Source organism: Nomascus leucogenys, chromosome 16 (genome assembly GCF_006542625.1).
Source record: "Nomascus leucogenys isolate Asia chromosome 16, Asia_NLE_v1, whole genome shotgun sequence".
NCBI classification, from domain to species: domain Eukaryota; kingdom Metazoa; phylum Chordata; class Mammalia; order Primates; family Hylobatidae; genus Nomascus; species Nomascus leucogenys.
Genome location: NC_044396.1, coordinates 61446957 through 61470078, shown reverse-complemented (window position 1 = coordinate 61470078; position 23122 = coordinate 61446957). Strand labels below are relative to the sequence as shown.

Here is a 23122-nt window from a genome sequence, read left to right as displayed (position 1 = left end):
TTGCTAGGGCCTCTGGGTAAGAGAGTTCAGACCTTGCCGTCGCTCGGGCGCTAAGTACTAGGAGAACTACATAGCCCAGCATGCAACAGTCTCAACTTTTTCACGGACACTACATTTCCCAGAAGGCAGTTCGCACCGCAGTGTTTTCTGGGACGGGAACCACGCCGCTTCCCAGTCTCCGTGCGAGGCGTGAAGCGCGGACCTTTCAACAAGGGCTTTACTAATTCTCACGCTGCGACCCTGGAAAGCGATGGAGGTGGCGGCTAATTGCTCCCTACAGGTGAAGAGACCTCTGTTGGATCCCCGCTTCGAGGGTTACAAGCTCTCTCTTGAGCCGCTGCCTTGTTACCAGCTGGAGCTTGACGCAGGTGGGAAGCGGCGGCGCCCTTCGTACTCCGTTCCTTTCCCTTTTCGGCTGCCTCCGGCCTGACCCTTCCCGCAATTTCTTTCTTTCTGACTGGCAAGCGAAGCCACCGTGGCGGCTTGGGTGGACTCACGGAGGCCGCTGCTTCTGGGGAATGATGTCCATCCCAGAACCCGGTGGGAGCCGCCTTCGCACGCTCTTCGGTAACGGGACCCTGGGTCCCCTCCGTCAGCAGCCCAGCCTCTGAGGTCTGAGGTCTGAGGGCTGGCGTGCGGGTGCTGCCTGGGGCCCTGGCTGCTGTGTGTCCACAGCCTGGCTCCTGTTTCGGGGGACGCTGAGAACATTCCTTCCTCCTGGAGCATCGCTTGTGAACGTGTGCGTTGAGAAACCACACCTCCTTGGAGGACCCCTAGTTCCTGTTTCCTCTGACCGAGAGCCGTTTCTTAGAAGAGAAACTACATTCCAGTCGTAGCATTTTTAATTACTCAGTTCCTGGCACATTAAGAACTCTGTGGTAGAGAACATCTCTAGAAGATAGTGAGGAAAGTGGATTTACTCCCACACTGCTACTCCTTGCTTTATCTGTAGCTGGTAGAATATCCTTACTCTTGTTTTTACAACTTAACGGCATTTTCGTTTTGAGAGAGCCCAGAGATCTGCATTTTAAAATACACACCCCTGCTGATTCTGATGCATGTTTTCAGAGATCACACTTTGAGAAATAATGATCTAGAGTTAATTATAATAACAGACATTAAAGTATAAAACAAGTTTTTGCTAATTGATTTATTAAATTCAGAAGTATTTACGGAGTGCCTGTTTTGTGTTACGTCCTGATGATATCAAAATGAACAAGACACCTTCCATAACAGAAGAGGACTATTAACTAGTTAGGAAGAAAATTGTAAACAGAAAATTGTAAAACAATATGGGAAGGCAGTGATAGGGATATGTCCAAAATATAATGGTGGTACTTGAATATCTTTCCTAAACTTGTCTGGGGATCTGGGAAGGCTTCTTGGAGGAGTTAATATCTAAGTTGAGCTTTGAAGGGCAGGTAAGAGTTGACTAGGATGAGAGAGGATAAGCTTGATTTTTCTTTTTATTTGCTTCCTTTTCCTCTTTGCCACCGTGTTTCTTCCAGTTACCCCATGTCAGTAGATGGTATCACCATGTTTAGTTAGTGCATTTGAAAGTGAAGCCAAAATTCAGTGTCTCAAAACAAGAAGCAGTTATTATTGCTCACAAGTCTACGGGTCAGCTGAGTGGTTCTTCTAGTTGGGCTCATTGATGCATCCTTGTTCAGTAATGGATCTACTAGGAAGCTCTGCTCATGTGGCTGGACTTCCTCATATGTTTGGAGGGTGGGGGTAGGGTCTCAGACTATAGGCTGGTTTAAGATTCTTTCACATGGTCTCCTCTTGACTTTTCTCCGTGTGATCTCTTATCCTTTAGCCGACTAGACTAGCCCAGGTTGGTTCCAAGAGACACTTGTGCTGGAGTCGTTTGGGGTTTATTTCTTTTAGCCACTGTCTGCTTGGTAGCAAGTCCGGTCAACTCCACATTTTGATACCTCTAGGTCTCCCCCCTAATCCAAATCAGAGTTATCTCTTACCGGATCTCTAGTAGCCTCCTGACTAGCCTTCCTGCCTTCACTTTTGGACTTCGTCATTGCATTCTCCATAAGACGTACTTATCGGCCTTTTAAATTCTATCTTGATTTGTTGTCTGTTTCCTCCACTAGACTGAGTTCCTTGAAAACAGTGATGTTTTTCTTTTGCTCACTACCCTATATCTAGTGCTTGGCTTATAGTATGTATTCAATAAAATGAGTATATGAAGAAGAGAAGAAATTGTTGCGGTCATTCCATTCATGGGAAAGCATGAGGAAAGGGAAATAATTAGTAGGTTGTATGCTGGACATCCTTGCACTCGTATATTGCCGTAGCAAAACGTCTGGGAAAGTGAGAGGAAATAGATCAGTGAGGGCCTTGGTTGCCTTTTGGATTTCCGGTCATTCAGTGTTTCCCTGACATTTTTGTATTGAGCCAATACAATATAAAATAAAACTCAGCTGCTGTAGTTCTGTCAAGTTTTCTGTTTACTAGGTGGAGATGTTTCTTAAAAACTATCATTTACTCATCCATCTTTTCATAAACAAAAGGATATTTTAACACCAAAAAAGCAGGAAGCAAAATCTCACAATAAACAATCCATTGAATACTTTAACTTTAGAAAAAATTCACAAAGTTGTCCTTGTTCCGTACTCATTTCATCAGCGTTAATCTTAGATTCTGTGTTTGGGATGTACAACTGCAGGATATCAGATGCCATTTGAAGATTTTTTTTTTTTTTTTTTTTTGAGCCTGAGTCTTGCTCTATTGCCCAGGCTGGACTGTAGTGGTGTGATCTCGTGATCTCGTCTCACTGCAACCTCTGCCTTCGGGTTCAGGCGATTCTCCTGCCTCAGCCTCCCGAGTAGTTGGGATTACAGGCGCCCGCCACCATGCCCAGCTAATTTTTGTTTGTTTGTTTTTGTTTTTGTTTTGTTTTTTGAGACGGAGTCTCTGTCGTCGAGGCTGGAGTGCAGTGGTGTGATAGCTCACCGCAACTTCCGCCTCCCGGGTTCAAGCAGTTCTCTGCCTCAGCCTCTGGAGTAGCTGGGATTACAAGTGCCTGCCACCAAGCCCAGCTAATTTTTGTATTTTTAGTAGAGACGGAATTTTACCATCTTGGCCAAGCTGGTCTTGCACTCCTGACCTCGCGATCCACCTGCCTCAGCCTCCCAAAGTGCTGGGATTACAGGCCTGAGCCTCTGCTCTGCCGATTTTTTTTTTCTTTGAAGTTCCAGGGTACATGTGCAGGATGTGCAGGTTTGGTGCATAGGTAAACGTGTGCCGTGGTGGTTTGCTGCACCTATTAACCCATCACCTAGGTATTAAGCCCAGCGTGCATTAGCTATTTTTCCTAATGCTCTCCCTCCCCCTACGCCATCCTCTGACAGACAACAGTGTGTGTCGTTCCCCTCCCTGTGTCCATGTGATCTCATTGTTCAGCTCCCACTTACAAGTGAGAACATGTGGTGTTTTGTGTTCTGTTCCTTCATTAGTTTGTTGAGGACAGTGGCTTCCAGCTCCTTCCATGTCCTCTTTGAAGGATATGATTGTGTTCCTTTTTGTGGCTGCATAGTATTCCATGGTGTATGTGTACCACATTTTAAGTACAAGGGACGTGAACAGATACGGGAGTTGAAAAGCTTACCTCAGGCTCTGTGGAGGTTGAGTTTGGAAGATCAGATGACTGCACACAGCAAACAGGAGGCTTTTGCAATAGTTCACATGATGAGTTTTTCATTAGGAATTACTTGAGGATGACGAAAAAGATTATTTTGTTTAAAAACTATCATTTCTAGAGATAGTGAAGCATAATTGAGGCGCTCCTGGTAATTAATATTCTAATGGAAGGAGTTCACTTTAGTTCCACAAACCTTTGATGGGCACCTTGGCTACCTGAAACACTGCATTTAAGATGTAAAGATGACGTGGTCTATGGTGTCAAGAACTTGATGCAATGAGGCTTGTTCTCTTGTCTTAAATAATGTTATTAAGTTGTACCAAAATTTCCTTTGCTGCATAAGCAGTAAATGTCACTTTGTCTTTTTCTATTCCAAAGAACTAAATGAAAAACTTATTTTTAATCAAATTGTAATTGCCTTTTGATCCGACAGTTCCCTTCCTAGGCATTTATAAATATCCTTTTCCTAGAATCTTCATTTAATTTGTCTTTTTATATGTTTTTATATGTTTCCCACCTATATTTCACTTAGCTAATTCATACTTCATTCTTTCATGTTGGCTTACATGTTACTTCCTCAGGGATTCCTTTCTTAACTAGTCAGAATCTACGCTATAGAATCTGTATTATACATTGCCATAGTAACCGGTACTTCATAGACTTTATCATACTTCGTAGCATCCAGTATGTTTTCTTTGCTAAGATTATTGATTTTGTATTGAAGAGTCCCGTGTCCATCATTTTCAATGCTTTATCTCCAGGGTTGGAGCATGCCTGGTAAGTAGGACATAAATTTGTCTCACAGATTACACAGCTTTATGAAGACATAATTGACAATAAACTACAAATTTAAAATGTGCAACAACTTAACAAGTTGTGATATATGTATACACCTGTGAAATCATCACCACAATCAAGATACTAAACTTAGCTATCATTCCCAAAGTTTCCTTGTACCCTTCTGTAACCATCTCTCTGCTCTTTCTGCATTCTAGGTTGACAGTTTTTTCTTTCAGTGCTTTAAAGTTATAGCCTCAGTCTTCTTGCTTATTTTGTTTCTGATGAGAAATCTCACATTATCCTATCTTTGTTGCTCTTTACATAACATGCCTTTTTTCTTCTGTTTTAAGATTTTTCTCTTTTACATTGGTTTTGAGCAGTTTGATAATATTGTGCCCAGCTGTGGTTTTCTTTATGATTCTTAAGTTTTGGGTTTGTTGGGCTATAAACTGTGGACATATAGTTTTTATCAAGATCATATTTGGGCTATTATTTCTTCCAATTTTCCCCCCTTCTCTCCTTTGAAGACTCCAGTTACACATTTTTAGATCACAGAAGTTGGCCTCAGCTCATGAATGCCTGTTTCATTTTTTCTTTATACTTTTTTCTGTTTTATTGCCGGTAGTTTACATTTGCATGCCTTCAGTTTCGTTTACTTTTTTTTTTTGTAATATTAATCTGTTGTTAATCCCATCTGGTGTGTTTTTCATTTGGGGCATTGTAATATTCACATCTAGAAGTTTGACTTAAATCTTGCATCTTTCATGCTTCTACTTACTTATATTGAACATACATGGAGTACACGTGGCAATAATTGTTTTTACATCTTGTTCTGTGAATTGTAGCTTCCATGTCAGTTTTATATTGGCTTCTATTGATTGGTAATTTTCTTCATTATGGATTTTGTTTTCTTTCCTCTTTGCATATCTGGTAATCTTTGATTGGACGCCAGACATTGTGAATTTTACCTTATTAGGTGCAGGTTATTTTTGTATTTTTCTAATGTTCTTGAGATTTTTTTCTGGGATGTAGTTGAGTTACTTGGAAACAGATTAATTCCATTGGTTCTTGCTTTTATGATTTGTTAGTCCGATCAGGAGCTGTGCTCAGTCTAGGGTTATTTCCCACTACCCAGGCAAGACTTTCCTGTGTTCACTACCCAGTATCCCACAAATTAAGGGTTTTCTCCATTCTGCTTATTGGGAGCAGTTATGGTTCCTAGCCTTGTGTGAGTGCCCAGCATTTCTCTTCAACCCTTTCAGATGGTTCTTTCTGTAGCCTGGGGTAATCACCTCAAACACATGCCATTAGTACTCTTGAGTACTTGAGGCAGACTCTCAGATCTCTGGGCTTCTCTCTGCATCTCTCTTTTCTCTGTTAACTCTGTCTAATGAAGTATAGCTGCCTTATCTCCCCAGGCAGCCTAGTTTCTTCAACTCAAGGAGGTTGAAGTCAACTCTACATACAAGTACTCTGGCCTTTTTCTTTCTTCAGAGAAGGGGGAAGAAAAGCTGGTGAAGATTTACACTACAGTTAAAGGGAGGGAAAAGCCATGTAACCGTTGTATTTATGTAGAGTTGACTATACCTCACTTTCCCTTCTTTGTGCTGTGGTCTGGAAACTCCTGAAGGCAGTAAACTAGATTGGTGGTAGGGCTAATCTCCTAAGTCTCCTTTGTTGCTTTATGTCTGCTGTCTTGAAAACTGTTGTTTCATTTAACTTTCTCTGGTTTATTTCATCTTATTGGATGTTTCTGGTGGAAAGATAAATCTGGTTCCTATTCTTCCATCTTGGCTGCAAACAAAAGTTGTTCAATATGTATTTTTAAGTGAAAAAATATTTTCTGTAGAATAATAGAGCTAGAAACAATTGAAAAGGGCTAATGAGGATAGTGAGAAAATGGATGTATAAACGGCTTTTTAAAGAAGTTTGAGAAGAACAAGGTAGGGGAGAGCTCTGCTTTAGCGGTCAGGCAGAGAAAAGGAAGCCTTTTTTATTTGTTTATTTTGCGAGTGGGGAAGTTTCAGCATATGTAAGTGGAGGGGAAACACCAGTGGAGAGGAGATAACTTCTGGCAGGAGAAAACTGAATCATAAACACCTGTGTGGGAATTAGCCTTGGATGGGAGAAAAGGAACAGGGAAATCAATGCTTAATCTTATGTGCCATGCATTGATAGTAAATACATTGCATATTTCAATTGAAGCTTGTCAATGCTTTTGTACAATTAGTATTACTAACCTTTATTATAGATGAGGAAATGGGCAATAAGATGAGCTAACTTAACTAAGCTATTCAGCAAAGCTGACCCTAAAGCCCATACTTTTTCTAGTGATCTTTGTGGTCACTCTGGCCTTTTTCTTCAGAGCAGGGGGAAGAAAAGCTGGTGAAGATTTACACTACAGTTAGAGTAAAGGGAGGGAAAGCCACGTAACCATTGTATTTATGTAGAGTTGACCATAAAACTCATCTCTACCCTTATGGAGGAAAAGATGGGGAAAATATCCACATAAATGTGTTATGGTCAGAGAAGTATTGCATAAAATAATTTTATGGGAGCAGTGCTGTTAACTCTGGTCCTCCTGTGTTCTTTAAGTCTTGCTTTAGAATTTGTGGACTTTTACTTTTTTACACCTTCATAGATAAATAGCAAGCTCAGTAACTAGGTGAAAAGAAGACTTATTGGATTGATTCTAGAAGATAAGTGGTCCACGAAGTGACCTTTGTAAGTTAATGTTCTTTGCCTCTCTCTTCTCTGTTTTTAAAGATTATTATACTTTGCTTATGTAAATATTAGACTGCATCATATTTAATTGATGTCAAAGAGTTAAATATCGGCAATATCATGTGGTTCAAGTAATAGTGTATTTTGAGAAGTCAAGAAACAGTAATGAATATAATTGTTAGCACCATTAGTGCAGGAGACAGGTCTGTTTTATTCACTGTTTGTGCCCAATGCCAACCACAATGTCTGGTACATATAGTAGATACTCAATAAATAATTTATGAATGAAAAACTATAGGCCTTTGAGGTCCCATGAGGCTTTTGTGGTTTTCATGTGAAAAACTAGGTTTTGAGGTTCGGCAAGTATTTGGGCAAATGTTAAGGGAGACTCTTCTTGTGAGGCCCTAAGTTCTTTTTATAAGACTAATCCTTACCAGATTTTTCAGCAAAGCTCTTTTATTTTCAATGCAAGATATCATTAAATAATAAAATATTTACTACACTGGCTTCTCTGTAAAAAGTTTCTCTCCTTCAACCCTTACAAAGATCTATGCAGAGATTGAAGCCTCACTGCCCCCTACTTCTTTTTTTGGGAGAACTCTGCGACAGAGCTCTGCCAGTAGCTAAGAACTGTCACATTCTGGACACTGCTTTTCTACTTTCAATTGCTCTGCCTCCCACTTTTATAATCAAGATAATTGACATGGTCATCATCATGTGATAACTTTTCCTTTCTCATTTGGGGCCAGAGAGGTGTCCTTTTTCTATGCATTAATAGGGCTTTTACAAAATAGCCTGTAATGTAGCCTAGACTCACATCTGTGTCTTAATAACTTATATAAATTATCTTGTTGGAATGAAACAGTCATGAAGTGTTGTAATAAGGCAGATGTCTAAGAAGCCTCCAGTTTGTTCAGGATTGCCCAGAAGTCTTTGCACAGATACGAAGAAAATGTATTTGTTATAGTGTTGTCTAATATTACTGCTTCAGGCCCTTATGTTACCATGCACTTTTCCTGCAGTATCGAGTTTCATCCACACAGTGGTGCTAGAAAACCAAGAAATGATCATTGTTTTCCTCCTAATCAGTAGAATACATATTTCTAACTGCTGCTTATAAAATAAGTGGTGTTATGTTTCCTCAACCTCTATCAAATCTATCATAATTAGGATTTTTACCTGTGAAATGTTTCCATGATCTCTCAACCAGATGATTGCAATAGCTTTCTAGTGGATCTTCCTGGATTTACCCTGCTTTATTCCAATTTGTTTTCCATATTGTAGTTATAAGTACTGTTTTATAAACTCAAATCTGAACTTTACTCTCCTGCTTAAAAACTGTTAATGAATTCTTTTAAATTGAATTTGTCAACAAAAATAAATACAGTCCATTCATAATCCAGTCCTTGCTGAGTTTTCATTTATTGCAACTTTTCCTGTACAAGTCCCCTTGTTGCTCTGCATTTCGGCCAGTGTGGCCTTCTTTGAACAGTGTGGTCTTCTTTGTGTTCTTTGAACACAAGTTGTTCTTCCTACATTTCACAGATTTTCCTTCTGTCTGGAAAAGTAGAGGAGTGGGTATGCATGTATATAGGTATACTTTTTATTTTAAAAATATGTTAAATTGATAAACTGGGATTTTATGTTATATTTTGATGCATGCATACAGTATGTAATGATCAAATCAGTATTTAGGGTGTTCATCAACTTCAGTATTTACCATTTCTTTGTGTTGGGAACATTTTTAATCTTCTAGCTATTTTGGTACTCGCTGTTTTGAAGTATACAATATATTGTTGTTAACTGTAGTCACCCAACTGTGCTATCAAACATGAGAACTTAATCCTTTTAATTGTATGTTGGTACCCATTAAGCAACCTCCCTTCATCTTCCACCCCCATCTTTCCCAGCCTCTGATAACTATCTTTCTACTCTCTCCCTCCATGAAATCCACTTTTTTAGCTGTGTATATGATGTCTTTCTGTACCTGGTTTATTTTATTTATTTATTTTTGAGATGAAGTCTCACTCTGTCCCAGGCTGGAGTGCAGTGGAGCAATCTCGGCTCACTGCAACCTCCGCCTCCTGGGTTCAAGCGATTCTCGTGCTTCAGCCTCCCCAGTAGTTGGAATAACAGGCACGCACTGTCACACCCAGCTGATTTGTGTTTTGTATTTTTAGTAGAGACGGGGTTTCACCATGTTGGCCAGGATGGTCTCAATCTCCTGACCTCATGATCCGCCCGCCTTGGCCTCCCAAAGTGCTGGGATTACAGGCCTGAGCCACGGTGCCCAGCCCTGTGCCTGGTTTATTTCACTTAATAACCTCCAGTTCCATCTATGTTGCTTCAAATGATAGAATTTCGTTCTTTTTTATGGCTGAATAGTATTTCAGTGTGTGTATATACTACATTTTCTTTATCTGTTCATCCTTTGATGGCCATTTAGGTTTCCCCCATGTCTTGGCTTTTGTAAATAGTGCCGAAATAATCATGGAAGTGATGGTATTCCTTTTGATATACTGACTTTCTTTTGTTTTGATAAATACTCATTTGTGGGAGTGACTATTGTGGTATAGTAGTTATAGTTTTAGTTTTTTGAGAAACCTCTTTACTATTTTCCATAATGGCTGTACTAATTTACATTCCCACTGACAGATTATGCATTCCCTTTTCTCCACATCCTTGCTAGCATTTGTTATTTTTTTTTTGTATTTTTTTGAAAATAGCCATTCTGACTAGAGGAAGATGATATCTCATTGTGATTTCGATTTGCATTTCCTCAATAATTAGTGACATTGGGCATTTTTTCATGTCCCTGTTGGCTATTTATTTATATATTCTTTAGAGAAATGTCTGTTAAGATCTTTGCCCTCTTTATAATGAGACTTTTTTTTTTTTGCTTCAACAGCAAAAAAAATTTTCATTCCTTATGATTGAATAGTTTGCAAATATTTTCTCCCATTCTATAGATTGTCTCTTCACTAGGTTGGTTGTTTCTTTTGCTCTGCAGAAGGTTTTTGTTGTTGTTGTTATTGTTTAGTTAAATATAATCCCATTTGTCTTTTTGTTTTTCTTGCCTATGCTTTTGAGGTCTTAACCATAAAATATTTGCATAGACCTATATCCTAAAGCATTTCTTCTCTGTTTCCTTTTGGTATTTTTATAGTTTTTGAGTTGACTTTTGCATATGATGAGAGATAGGAGTCTAATTTTATTTTTCTGCTGTGGATATCCAATTTTCACACCATTTATTGAAGAAGGTATCCTTTTCCCAGTGCATGTTCTTTGCACCTTTGTCAAAAATCAGTTGGCTATAAGTACATGGATTTGTTTCTGAATTCTGTTTCTGTTCCAGTGGCCTGTATGTTTGTTTTTATATCAGCACTATGCTGTTTTGGTTATTATTGCTTTGTAGTATATTTTGAAGTCAGGTAGTATGATGCCTCCAGATTTGTTCTTTTTGTTCAGTATTACCTTGGCTATTCAGGGTCTTTTGTGGTTCCATACAAATTTTAGGATTGCTTTTTTCCTTCCTGTGAAGAATGTTATTGGTATTTTGATAGGGATTGCATTCAATGTATAGATTGCTTCAAGTAGTATGGTCATTTTAACAATACTAATTTTTCTGATCCATGAGCATGAGATGTCTATTTGTGTCCTCTTCAATTTCTTTCATTAATGTTTTGTAGTTTTCTTGTAGAAGTCTTTCACTTTGTTAAAATACTTTCTTAAGTTAATTCTTTCTTACCTTTTATATCTTGGCTCAAACCTTGGAAAGCTTTTGTTAATCTCCCCAAGTAGAACTCTTACATTATGTGTTCTCATGGTACCCAGTGATTATTCTTTATCACAATTTAATTATATAAAATTTATATGATTATTTGACTAGTGCCCATTTCCTCACTGTATCATAAGTGCTAATTGGCAAGATTCCATTCTTGGCTCATCACCGTGTCATCAATGCCTATTGAAATTTTATTTATTTATTTTTAAATTTTTATTAGTTGCGGTATAAATGAATATAAGTCAGACAGGACTCAAAACAGGTATTGGAAGTGGGAACAGGTGAGCATTTGGGGGAGGAAGAAAACAGCTCCCATCAGAATACAGTAAAGTGAGTTTTATATTAGGGTAGGATATTGGCCCAGCATAATCCATTTATATGTTTCCTGCTGGGGCAGAAATTAATTCCAGATCATGAGCAGTTCTGAGCCATAAAAGTTTCCATCTTCATGAAGGGGCAGGAGGAGTGGGAGGAAGAGATCACATTTGCTAGATTTAAACCTAGGGAAGCAGCTAATGCTTAAGTGAAGAAATTTCTGTTCTGTAAGTAGGAGATCTTGTTTCTAGTCCAGCTGTGATACTGTTTTGCTCTGTACCCTTGGAAAAGATGTAGTATAACATTGGAGAAGTCATTATTTGTGTTTACATTTATTTTTATAACTGTATAGTGAGATTTTAAAAGTTAATTTCTTAATGTGTATTAAAATGAATGAGATAATAGTATATAAAAACATTTTTAAAGTATATAAACATTTCATAAATTGGGCTTCACATTTTCCTGGAAATGGGAGATTCGTCAATTTTAGAATTTCTGTTATTTTTATTCATAATTATTAGAGGTGCCTAAAAGAGGGTCATGACATAAAAAGCCCTATCTCCTGTGGCCACTGTATTTTAAGTCTTGTAAGGAGGTGGTACCGTATCAGTTTTACTTACTGTTTATCCTCTGTACACAGTTCTCAGAAATTATCTTTGAAAGAATGATATACTGAATTGTCCTGAAGGCCTTTGTGATTGGCATTCTGTGATTTTTTTGCCTCGTAGGCATTCTACAGATAGAAACTATCTGAGGCAAAACTCTTGATATTTATGTTTGCTTTTCTTGTATTTCAGCTGTGGCAGAGGTAAAACTTCGAGATGATCAATATACACTGGAACACATGCATGCTTTTGGAATGTATAATTACCTGCACTGTGATTCATGGTATCAAGACAGTGTCTACTATATTGATACGCTTGGAAGAATTATGAATTTAACAGTAATGCTGGTAAGAGAAACGTATGTAATAATATACGTATGTAATATCAAGCAAATTTGATAATTAAGTTTCCCTTTTGAATCTAATATCCAGAGAAGTGAGGTGCACATACCTGTAGTATATGGAATCCTATCTACGTAATACTCCATTTCTTATTTCAATTTTAATTTTCCTCTTTCATCCTGTTATTTACACTTACTCACCTCCACTCTCACCATTGGGCAGCGACTCTCATGGATTTTATATATTATTAATACTGATGTAACTGTTCAGGTCTGCTTTTCCTATGTGAGGTATTGTCCCCAACTATAATGGTGAATTTGCTTTTGTTTTAGTTTTTACTTTATGTATTTTTAACTATGTTAATTGGTACAAACATTTAGGATTGTTTTGTTTAACCTGAATTGATTCTTTTAGCATTATAAAATGTCTCTGTTCATCTCTAGGTTCTGTGAATATTTTTTGTCTTGAAATTTTCTTTGATATTAATACAGTTATTTCTGGATATTTGTAAATTAATATTTTTCTTCTTATATCCTTTTTCTGTTTATCAGTGTTCTTGTTTTTAAAGTATGTGTCATAAAGAGCATATAGTTGGCTCTTGTTTTTTCCATATGACAGTCTTTCTCTTAATTGGAGGGCTTACATTTATACTTAATTTAATCTAGTTCCTGATATTCTTGGGTTAATATTACCATCTTGCTCTTCTCATTATGCCCTGTTTGTTCTTTGTTCCTTGGTGTCTCTGTTCCTACTTTTTTGCGGGAGGAATTAATCACAGTTTTTCTTTTTAAAAAAAATGTCCTTAGAACTCGATTTAATTTCCTCTTTTGGCTTTTTATTTAAACCTGTTTGTATTATTTTTAAATGGTTGATACAGAGATTATAGTGTTTTCGTTGACTTACCACAGTCTGCCTCTAATATTATTTTACTTTAAAAACAATGTGAAAACCTTACAACAATATAATTCCTTTCACTTACCCTCTCGTTGTTTGAGCTAATTTTATCATATGTTTTTCACCTTCATATGTTGGAAACTCCGCTATACATTGTTAATACATTTGCTTCAAACAGCCAATAATCTGTTAATAGCTTCCTAAGTACTCTGTTCCTTCTAGCCCTCCTGTGCATTGCATCTACAGAGTAGTCTGTCTAATTTGCGTGTTTAATATTATCACTTGCTGAAATTCTTTTAATATTTCCTTCATGGCAAAATCCGTGTTTTTAATATATAATTTTTAAATAGGCAATGTGTTCATGTAATTTAAAAAACAAAAAAGTTATAAAAGTTATTTAGTGAATCCTCCTTGATCCCATCTTTTATCTGTCCTGTCTCCAGTATCCATTATTTCCCCTGCAATGTCTTTATTGGTTTTGTGTGTCTTTCCAGAGGTGGTAGGTTATCTGTTGTTGTTTTTTGCAAGTATAAACACAAAATGATGTTGCGGGAAGTCAGGGACCCCAAATGGAGGGACTGGCTGAAGTCATGGCAGAAGAACGTAGATTGTGAAGATTTCATGGACATTTATTAGTTCCCCAAATTAATGCTTTTGTAATTTCTTATGCTTGTCTTTACTGCAGTCTCTTAAACATAAATGGTAAAGATTTCATGGACACTGATCACTTTCCCAATCAATACCCTTGTGATTTCTTATGCCTGTCTTACTTTAATCTCTTAATCCTGTCAGCTGAGGAGAATGTATATCGCCTCAGGACCCTGTAATAATTGCATTAATTGCACAAATTGTACAGCATGTGTGTTTGAGCAATATGAAATGTGGGCACCTTGAAAAAAGAACAGGATAACAGCAATTGTTCAGGGAATAAGAGAGATAACCTTAAACTCTGACTGCTGGTGAGCCAGGTGGAACAGAGCCATTATTTCTCTGCTTTCAAAAGCAAATGGGAGAAATATCGCTGAATTCTTTTTCTCAGCATGGAGCATCCCTGAGAAAGAGAATGCACACCTGGGGGTGGGTCTCTGGACTGGCCCCTGCTGGGCGTGGTCGTCTCTTATGGTCCAGCCTGCAGAGGTGAAATAGACTCCAGTCTCCCCATAGTGCTCCCAGGCTTATTAGAAGGAAGAGGAAATTCCTGCCTAATAAATTTTGGTCAGACCGGCTGATCTCAAAACCCTGTCTCCTGATAAGATGTTATCAATGACAATGGTGCCAGAAACTTCATTAGCAATTTTAATTTCGCCCCAGTCCTGTGGTCCTGTGATCTCACCCTGCCTCCACTTGCCTTGTGATATTCTATTACCTTGTAAAGTACTTGATGTCTGTGACCCACACCTATTCACACACTCCCTCCCCTTTTGAAACTCCCTAATAAAAACTTGCTGGTTTTTGCGGCTTGTGGGGGCATCACGGAACCTACCGACATGTGATGTCTCCCCTGGACGCCCGGCTTTAAAATTTCTCACTTTTGTCCTCTGTCCCTTTATTTCTCAAGCTGGCCGATGCTTAGGGAAAATAGAAAAGAACCTACGTGAATATCGGGGCAGGCTCCCCAATAAAATAATATATATGCTTAAAATAAACTTCATCTTTGCATATAGGTTTATATGCTGAGTTTTCTCCAACCTTGCTTTATAGCACTTTGTATACTACATTCTAGCCATACTAAACTCTTGCAGTTCCTGAGACATGTGCTGTATCCTATTTCTTCTGGTCCTTTTCTCATTGATTAACTGCCTGGAGCATACTTTTAATTCAGTGTCAGTCTGCTTTGCAATCTTTACTTAAGTCCCGGGTAACCATTTTGTCATCTAGCAAGCTTGCCTTGACATCTTACCTCTGTTCCCCTAGGAATATTCACACCATTGGCTCTCAAATCTACATGTGCTATGAATTTCCTCTAGTCTAGAGGTTGATATGCTTTTCTGCACAAGGCCAGCTAATTTAGGCTTTGTGGGCCAGATAGTCTCTTGTTGCTCACTTTTGCTGTTGTAGTGTGAAATCAGCCATAGACAGTTTATAAGCAAATGAGTGTGGCCGTGTTCCAATTAACCTTTATTTACAAAAACATAAAATGGGCCTAGCGCGGTGGCTCACGCCTGTAATCCCAGCACTTTGGGAGGCAAAGGCGGGTGGATCATGAGGTTAGGAGATCGAGACCATCCTGCCTGACACGATGAAACCCCGTGTCTACTAAAAATACAAAAAATTAGCCGGGCGTGTTGGCAGGTTCCTGTAGTCACAGCTACTCGGGAGGCTGAGGCAGGAGAATGGCATGAACCCGGGAGGCGGAGCTTGCAGTGAGGGGAGCTTGCAGTGAGCCGAGATCGCGCCACTGCACTCCAGCCTGGGCGACAGAGCAAGAGTCCGTCTCAAAAACAAACAAAAAAACATAAAATGGGCAGGAATTGGCTTGTGGACCGTAGTTTGCCACCCCCTGGACGAGGCCATGGGTTCTAGCACCCAGCAGAAGGCTTGATCAATATATTTGTTGAATGGATAATAGCTGTGTAAAGTTCACTATTACTGTTGGGAGTTGGCTTTGCATTCTGAATAGGATCTTCCTCCTGTTATTTCTAATCAAAGTATAGGTATGAGTTCTGTATTGGCAATGTAGTGTTTATCTCAAAATGTTTGGAAAGGAGTTAGACATTTCCTGGTAATAAATATTTTCCTCCAGGTGACTCCTAAAACAGATAGTATAAAATTCTGATTGTTTCTTGTTGGATCAGAGGAGATGCAATCTGGCCTCTTACTCTCTTAGGTATTAGTTGCTTCTTCTTGCTAGCCCTATGTTCTACTAAGAATTACTATCTAGGCCCAATGTGTATAAGCCAACTAAAGTGATAGGACATGAAAGAGGCTGGGCAAGGATCAGACTACACTGGTTGTGGTCAAGAGATCTTTATTGGAGGTATCAAGCAGAGAAGGAAGAGAAGAGAGGAGAAGAGAAGGAAGACAAGAGAGGAGAAGAGAAGGAAGAGAAGAGAGAGAAGAGAAGAGAAGAGAGAGAGAGAGCTGCTGGTGTGCTGGGTTTTATATCCCTTGGGCCTACGTGGGGTGGGCCCAAGGGAAGGCAGGAGATGCTTCTTTCTGATTGGCCCTACTTTGGCGGGTTCAGACAGTGCCTGGTCAAGGAGGGGAGAAGAACCTGGAACCGACGCCATTAAGGTAACCCTGTTACCTAACATTCCTCCCTTTTTTGTTTTTTAAGAAGTGGGGAAATGGGCGTTGTAGTTCGTTTGGCTACTTCCTGCTGAACAGGGGCGTTGTGGGGGAGGGGTATGGGAGGACTGTGAGGATTGTGGACAGGGCACAGTAGGAGTATACGGTGAGCCAGTGAGAGGGTGGCAGTGTCCCAGACTGTGGGGTTGACAGATAGGGACAAGGAAGATGGAGTGTGGGGTTGGTCAGTTGAGTTGGCAACTAGGGCGAGGAGGGAGGTGGAGTCTGGGAGAGCTATGGGATTAAAAGTGATGGCTGCTCTAAACTTGGAAAGGATATCTCTTCGTAATAGGGGAAGGGGGCACTGGGGCATAACTAAAAACCTATGAGAGAAGAGGTGACCTGAGAAGGAGCAGGATAAAAGTGGGGTAGTTCTTGGGCGCATGGTTTGGCCTCCTACCCCGACTATAGGAGGGCCGGAAGTGGAAGTGACACCCCAAAATTCCCGCAGAACCAAGAAAGTGGCTCCTGTATCGAGGAGGAAGGTGACGAGGCGCCCATCTACTGTGAGAGGCACCCTGGGCTCCTGTGCAGTGATAGTGTGCGTCGGGCGGGGGGAGTCCCAGGGCTCTGTCAATGGCCAGTCCTAAGAGGTCGGGGGCGGGGCCGGGGTCTGGCCCAACCCCCCCTCCGGGAGTTGGGGCAGTCAACGGCCCAGTGACCGGGCTGGTGGCATTTTGGACATGGCTTGTGTGGAGGCCTGTGATTGGGACAGTCACGGACCCAATGCCCTTCTTTGCCGCACTTGAAGCAGGGCCCAGGGGGCTGACGGTGGGCAAATGGTGGCTTACAGTCACCAGTGTTTATAGCTGGCCGAGGAGGGGCTCAGAGAGCTTGAGCCAGCATTTGACACTTTTGCCTTCTTGCCTGCTCGTCACGGTTATGGTATACCTTGAACGCGGTGGCCAGACTCTCGGTCTGCGGGGTGAAGGGACCTCTGTCTAGCTTCTTTAATTTGGCTCTAATGTCTGGGAAGCTTTACGTGAAAAAATGGGACATGAGAAGCTGCCTGCCATCAGGGGCTTCTGGGTCTATGTTGGTATATTGCTGGAGTGCCTGTGTAAGGCGGTCAATAAAGGCGGATGGGTTTTCATGTTTCTCTTGTACGATTTCGTGAAGTTTTTCAAAGTTGACTGCCTTTTGGGCTGCTTTATGCAGCCCGGTTATTAAACAGGTGGCAAAGTGGTCCCGGGCAGCGACGCCAATTTGGGTGTTGTAATCCCAGTTAGGCTCTTGCTCAGGGACTGCTTGAGCCCCTATGGGCAGGGCTGGGGTTGTTTGGTGGACCTGGTCTGCATAAGTGCAGGCTTGCTCCCAGACTCGCCGGCACTCCTCAGGGAGAAGGGTGTTAGAGAGGATCATGTAAATATTGTGAAAGGTGAGGCTGTCAGCTTGGAGAAGATACTGGAATTCTTTGATATATGAAGCGGGGTTGGAGGTATAGGAGCCTAAGCGTTTTTAGATTTGTGAAAGATCAGCTGTAGAAAAGGGGACATGGACGCGAACGATGCCTTCTGCCCCTGCTACTTCTTGCAGAGGAGCGAGGACAGGGAGGTGAGATCTGGAGCGAGTAGTAGGAGGTCTGAAAGGTGGAGGAAAGGAAGTAGGAGAGGTTGGAGAGGATGGGGAAGGAAGGCCGGGGTTGGCGGAAGGAGGTGAGGCTGCCGCCGGGGGCGGGGCCCTTGCGGGCTGGGCAGCAGCCGGGGGGAAGGGCTGTGGGTGGTGATATGGCAGGGGCTCATCGGCAGGATCAAAGTCAGGAGCGGAAGGAATGAGGGGGGTCGGGGAGGGTGACAGTTTGAGGGTCTTTAGGAGGAAAAACCCGTGGAGGTGCGGGATCTCTGCCCATTTTCCTGTTCGTTCACAATAGTTATAGAGATCCTGGAGGATACCAGGATCGAGGGACCCATAAGGGGGCCACTTGTTTTGGTTATCTAAGGGGTAAGTGGGCCAGTCTTGTGTGCAGTATTTAATTAGACATTTTGGTTTGAGGTCGGCCGCTAAGCCTAGGGCTGACAAATTGTTTAGGAGGCATCGTAGGGGAGAGTCGGCCGGCAGGGATGTGGAGCCTCCCATTGCGGGGCTATGAGAGGATATGCAATGAGGGCTAAGTAGGGCGTCCCCTAATAGCCGAACACTGCGACGTGACTCAGAGCTTCCGGTTCGGTCGTCACCAAAGCGAAAGGACTGAGGGGCCGACTATGGCCGAGGACCATGGGCCACCTGGTACCAGGATTTTTGAGACGAGAAAGGGAAGGGGGGCCCAGGCCGGAGACGCAAGGAGGAGAGGGAGAAAACTCCATTCCCTGCAGGCTGAGTCTAGAGTAAGATTTATGGCGGCCGAGAGCGGGCGGCTGAGATGGGAGTTGGTCGGCTGGTGTTGGACACCAGGAGGGGAGACTTACCGAGATGAGGCCGGTGTTGGGTGGAGAGGTCGGCGAACAGGAAAATGGGCCAAGACTGGCCGGGGTCTGGACCGAGCCCAAAGAGGATCGGGGTCCCACTGAGAGGAAGTGGGGAGTCCTGATCCGAGTCACGGCACCAATGAAAGAGGCCGGGCAAGGATCAGACTACACCGGTTGTGGTCAAGAGATCTTTATTGGAGGTATCGAGCAGAGAAGGAAGAGAAGAGAGGAGAAGAGAAGGAAGAGAGAGAGAAGAGAAGAGAGAGAGAGAGAGCTGCTGGTGTGCTGGGTTTTATATCCCTTGGGCCTACGTGGGGCGGGCCCAAGGGAAGGCGGGAGATGCTTCTTTCTGATTGGCCCTCCTTTGGCGGGTTCAGACCGTGCCCGGTCCAGGAGGGGAGAAGAACCCGGAACCGGCGCCATTAAGGCACCCCTGTTACCTAACAAGACATGCGTTTTTATGAGTGGCTATGCTCTGATCTCTCTGATCAAATAAATTTTAATGATCAAATAGATTTTGATGTAGAGTTCTGTGTGTATGTGCGTGAAAGTTTTTCCTTAATCCTTTTTGTGTTAATGAATAGGGCATTTGTTGATAGCATTTGCTGTACCATAAAGTTTGCCAATAACATTTATTCTACCAATTTTCTGACTCAAGAAGTCAGATGACATTATGGTAGATCTGAAAGTGTTAATTTTTGTAGTACCATCCATATTCATAATTTGTTTTACTTTTCCATAGGTATCATGTGGCACATGTGATGTAGCTCTAATACTTGTTAGGGAGGTAGGGTAGTTAGTCGAAAGGGAACTAGACATTTAAGACAGACTTACCAAATGAGTTCATTTTAACGTGTTTATTGAAAACCTACTCCGTGTAGGACACTAATGTATAGGTTGGTGCAAAAATAATAATGGTTTTACCATTACTCTTAACATGTTCAAGTACTTATATGTATACTTACACATATAAGTTCAGGTAACTTATATGTTATACTTTTTAGGTGCTAATATGAGTGTACAGGTAACTATTACATGGTAATATGTAGCTGACAAAAAGGGTACAGCAGTCTGCATATATCCTTGGCTTCAGTTTCATAGAAAATAAGAATAATGATAAGGTTTTTTAGACGTTAAAGCAAGGTGTGTGAAAATGCTTTGAAAAGTGGAAGGCGTTATGCAAATATAAAGAGATATTACTGGCATATGCGTTGGGGTATCACTTTATGGGAGACAAACACTGGCTAGGTTTTTTGCACATATTCCTTCTTTGAGAGCAGTAGAACTGTATGATAAGAATAAATCATAATGTCAGGTAACTTTTATTGCATAGAGATTATTACATATCAGGAACAATTCTAAACACTTTGCACATACTGTTTAATCCACAGAACAATGGATCCTGTGGATCCTTTCTCATAGGATAATATCCTGATATTATCCTGATATACGAGATACTATTATTATCTACATCTTACAGTTGAGGAAACTGAGGCGTAGGGATGTTTGTAAGAGTCTGGATTTGAACTCATTTATTCCAGAATGCCACAGTGCTCTACCAGTTCTCCTTTTTTCTTGTTAATAGAGACGGATATTATGTGTTAGTAGAGACAGAGTTTCACCATGTTGCCCAGGCTGGTTTTGAACCCCTAGGCTCTAGAGATCCGCCTGCCTCAGTCTCCCAAAGTGCTGGAGGATTACAGGCATGAGCAACTGCTTCTCTAATCACCTGTTCAGTTTTTTGTGCCGTAATGGGTTTATTCAAAGTGTGTTTCTAGGGTAATTTTGTAATATGTATTTTTATTAGAGGAAACCATCAGTTTCCTCTTAGGTTTCCAAATATGCTGCTATAAAGTTGCATGCGTTATGCTCTTAAGATTATTGTTGTCTTTTCTCTCTTTTCTCTTTCCTTTCTATATTTTTCCTCTTTTTACCTAATCAAGCTTTAGAAAGGGTGTTAGTTTATTTTTACAGAACCATGTTTTAGGTTCTTACAGCTTGTTTTCTGCTTAATTTTCTTTGGTTCTCAGACCATATTGTACCTCGGAATAATTGTGGAGTAATTGATCAAAACAAAAACTAATGTCAAGGTACCATTTCCCAAAATTCTGATTCATTATTGTCAGGGTTGGTCATGGACTGGGAACCTGCATTTTATCAAGCACCTCAGGTAGTTTTGCTTGTGGTCCAGGGATGACCAGGTATTAAGAAATTTTGTACCTGGGATACAGAAGAAAACTACACTTATTTCTTATTTTTTTTCTCATCAGCAACAAATGAAATCAACCTACTCTGAGTTTCTGTTAGGTGCGGGCAGGTAGAGAATGTTGACCACTAACTAGACTATTGGCTTATAGCAGAAAACAGCTCTTCCAATATCCATTTTATTGTTTAATAATTTTTTTTGTTTTCTTTTGTTTTCATCAAAGGCACACGTGCACAAATCCTAGACAGGCTCCTTTTCTGTGACTGATGTACAAATGACCACCTTTGTTAAATCTGAACTGTTGTAGTAAAAGTGAATGCTATGGGACCCAACACTTGAAAGCCATAGGTTGCTAGGTCTTCAGACTGTCTGGAGCCAGCAGGTGGCAGCAGGTCTACATACTGGTTTATAAAGACAGAATACACTACTTACAAGAAAGTTTAACTTGTAGGTTTACAGTCCTTCATTTTAGAGAAATGTGCCTTGGGAAAGCAAAAAAGTGTTTAAAATTTGGTTTTTTAATGTATCATTATTTTATATGATATTATGGCTCATTTTAAAGTAATGTGTTCCGTTTCTTAGTATTTAGGAAATTATTTCTGTAATAATTTGTTTTGTATTTACCTGAAAAGCTAATTTGTTTCTGTTACTAAAAGAGTGTCATTTTATAGTGCCTCTTTAATCTGTACTTAAAGGTCTAAGGGGCAGTTACTGGATTTCATTGGTAAGAATATATGTGTGAGGCTGCATCTTGGAATGACAGGTTACAACTATTTGTTAGAGGAGCTCAGTTTTATGTCAGTATGTTCATCTCTAGGCCTGAATGTCAGCTTGTTTTCACAGTTGAGTTAATTATTAGGGGACCACTTACTTACCTGTGTAGAGACAAAGGCAAAGTGTCCCCTTTATTCTTAGAAAGTTTGCTGAAAATCTGTTGACAAACGGCAGATTAATATGAGAAAAAGGCATATAAATATATTTTAACATGTGTACATGACAGAATCCAGGAAAATGACTACCCAGTAACCCAGTGGGGTACAGATGCTTATATACCCTTATTCATACCCTTCTTGTATTTGATCAGTAGGGTACATGGGGGAAATGCGGGATAGCAAATGATCTTTAGGGGGAAATGAATGAATGGGTCTAATGCTCAGACAATGATTAGTTAATACTTTTCTTTGGAAATTGAATGGGATGGAGGGCAGACAATGGTTTGTGACTAAGTTCATCTAGGCTGTAGGTGGGGTGTTTGATTTTCAGCCTCTTCCTCTGTGATAGAAGTTTTAATCTTCTCTGGTGAATGAAATTTCAGGGAAAGCAATTGTGTTTCTCTTTGGCAGGTCCAGTTTATAGGTAAATGAAGGAACTTCAGAGAATAGCTTCATCCTGTGCTTGGCAGACACAGGAAGGGAGGGGAGGCCAGAAAGACCTTGAGGCTGCTTCATGTTGAAGTGCCTTTATTTCAGAGTAACATTTTTTGAGCTGCAATGCCTGATGAAAGAAAAGAAAAAATAAAGAGGGGGGTAAATTCTTAGAACTGTGCGTTTAATACAAAAAAAAAAAGGAAAAAGGAACTTTTTATATTCTTTCTTCCAAATAAAGTTAATGGTTATTAATGATGAAAAGAGTTTGTCCAGAAAAAGATCACTTCCTTTAGGCAAAGTTTTAAATATCATTGTCTTTAAATACTAGTAAATAGTATCTAATAATACTAGTAAATGGTATCCCCACTTGCTTATTTTTTTTAAACTTGAGTAGCCCTTTCTATAGATCTATATTTTTTAGAAAACTACTTTGTTAGTTCAAAGATTCTCTACCTATAGCTGCAACTAAGAGGGCCCCAAAATATGTTTAAAGACGTTTATTATAAATATATATAGTTTATGTATTACTTGTTTACTATTTATTTACAGTGTCATTTATATATATGGCCATTATAATTTTTATATTACATCTATATTGACCCAGGCATCTGCATTAAAAATACTGTTTAGAGGCCTGAAGAAAAACTGAATATAGTAGTTATATTCAAGGTTGGTTTGGGGGGTTGGGGATGAGTATACTAGAAATTGTATTGAGATCTGAAGTATTAATTTATTTAGAAAATCTTGAGAAGTGG

At 40.3% G+C, this 23122-nt stretch overlaps 1 protein-coding gene across 1 annotated transcript in view; it reads left to right on the top strand.

The window, feature by feature from the left end:
• The first annotated feature begins 18 nt into the window (after positions 1-18).
• The window catches only part of NUDCD1 (NudC domain containing 1), an 89665-nt gene continuing 66561 nt past the window's right edge, over positions 19-23122 (top strand). The window contains exons 1-2 of the mRNA XM_003256110.2: positions 19-368; positions 12059-12213. Of these exons, the coding sequence (XP_003256158.1) occupies positions 251-368; positions 12059-12213 (273 nt within the window). The 5' untranslated portion in view covers positions 19-250. The remainder of the gene's footprint in view (positions 369-12058; positions 12214-23122) is intronic.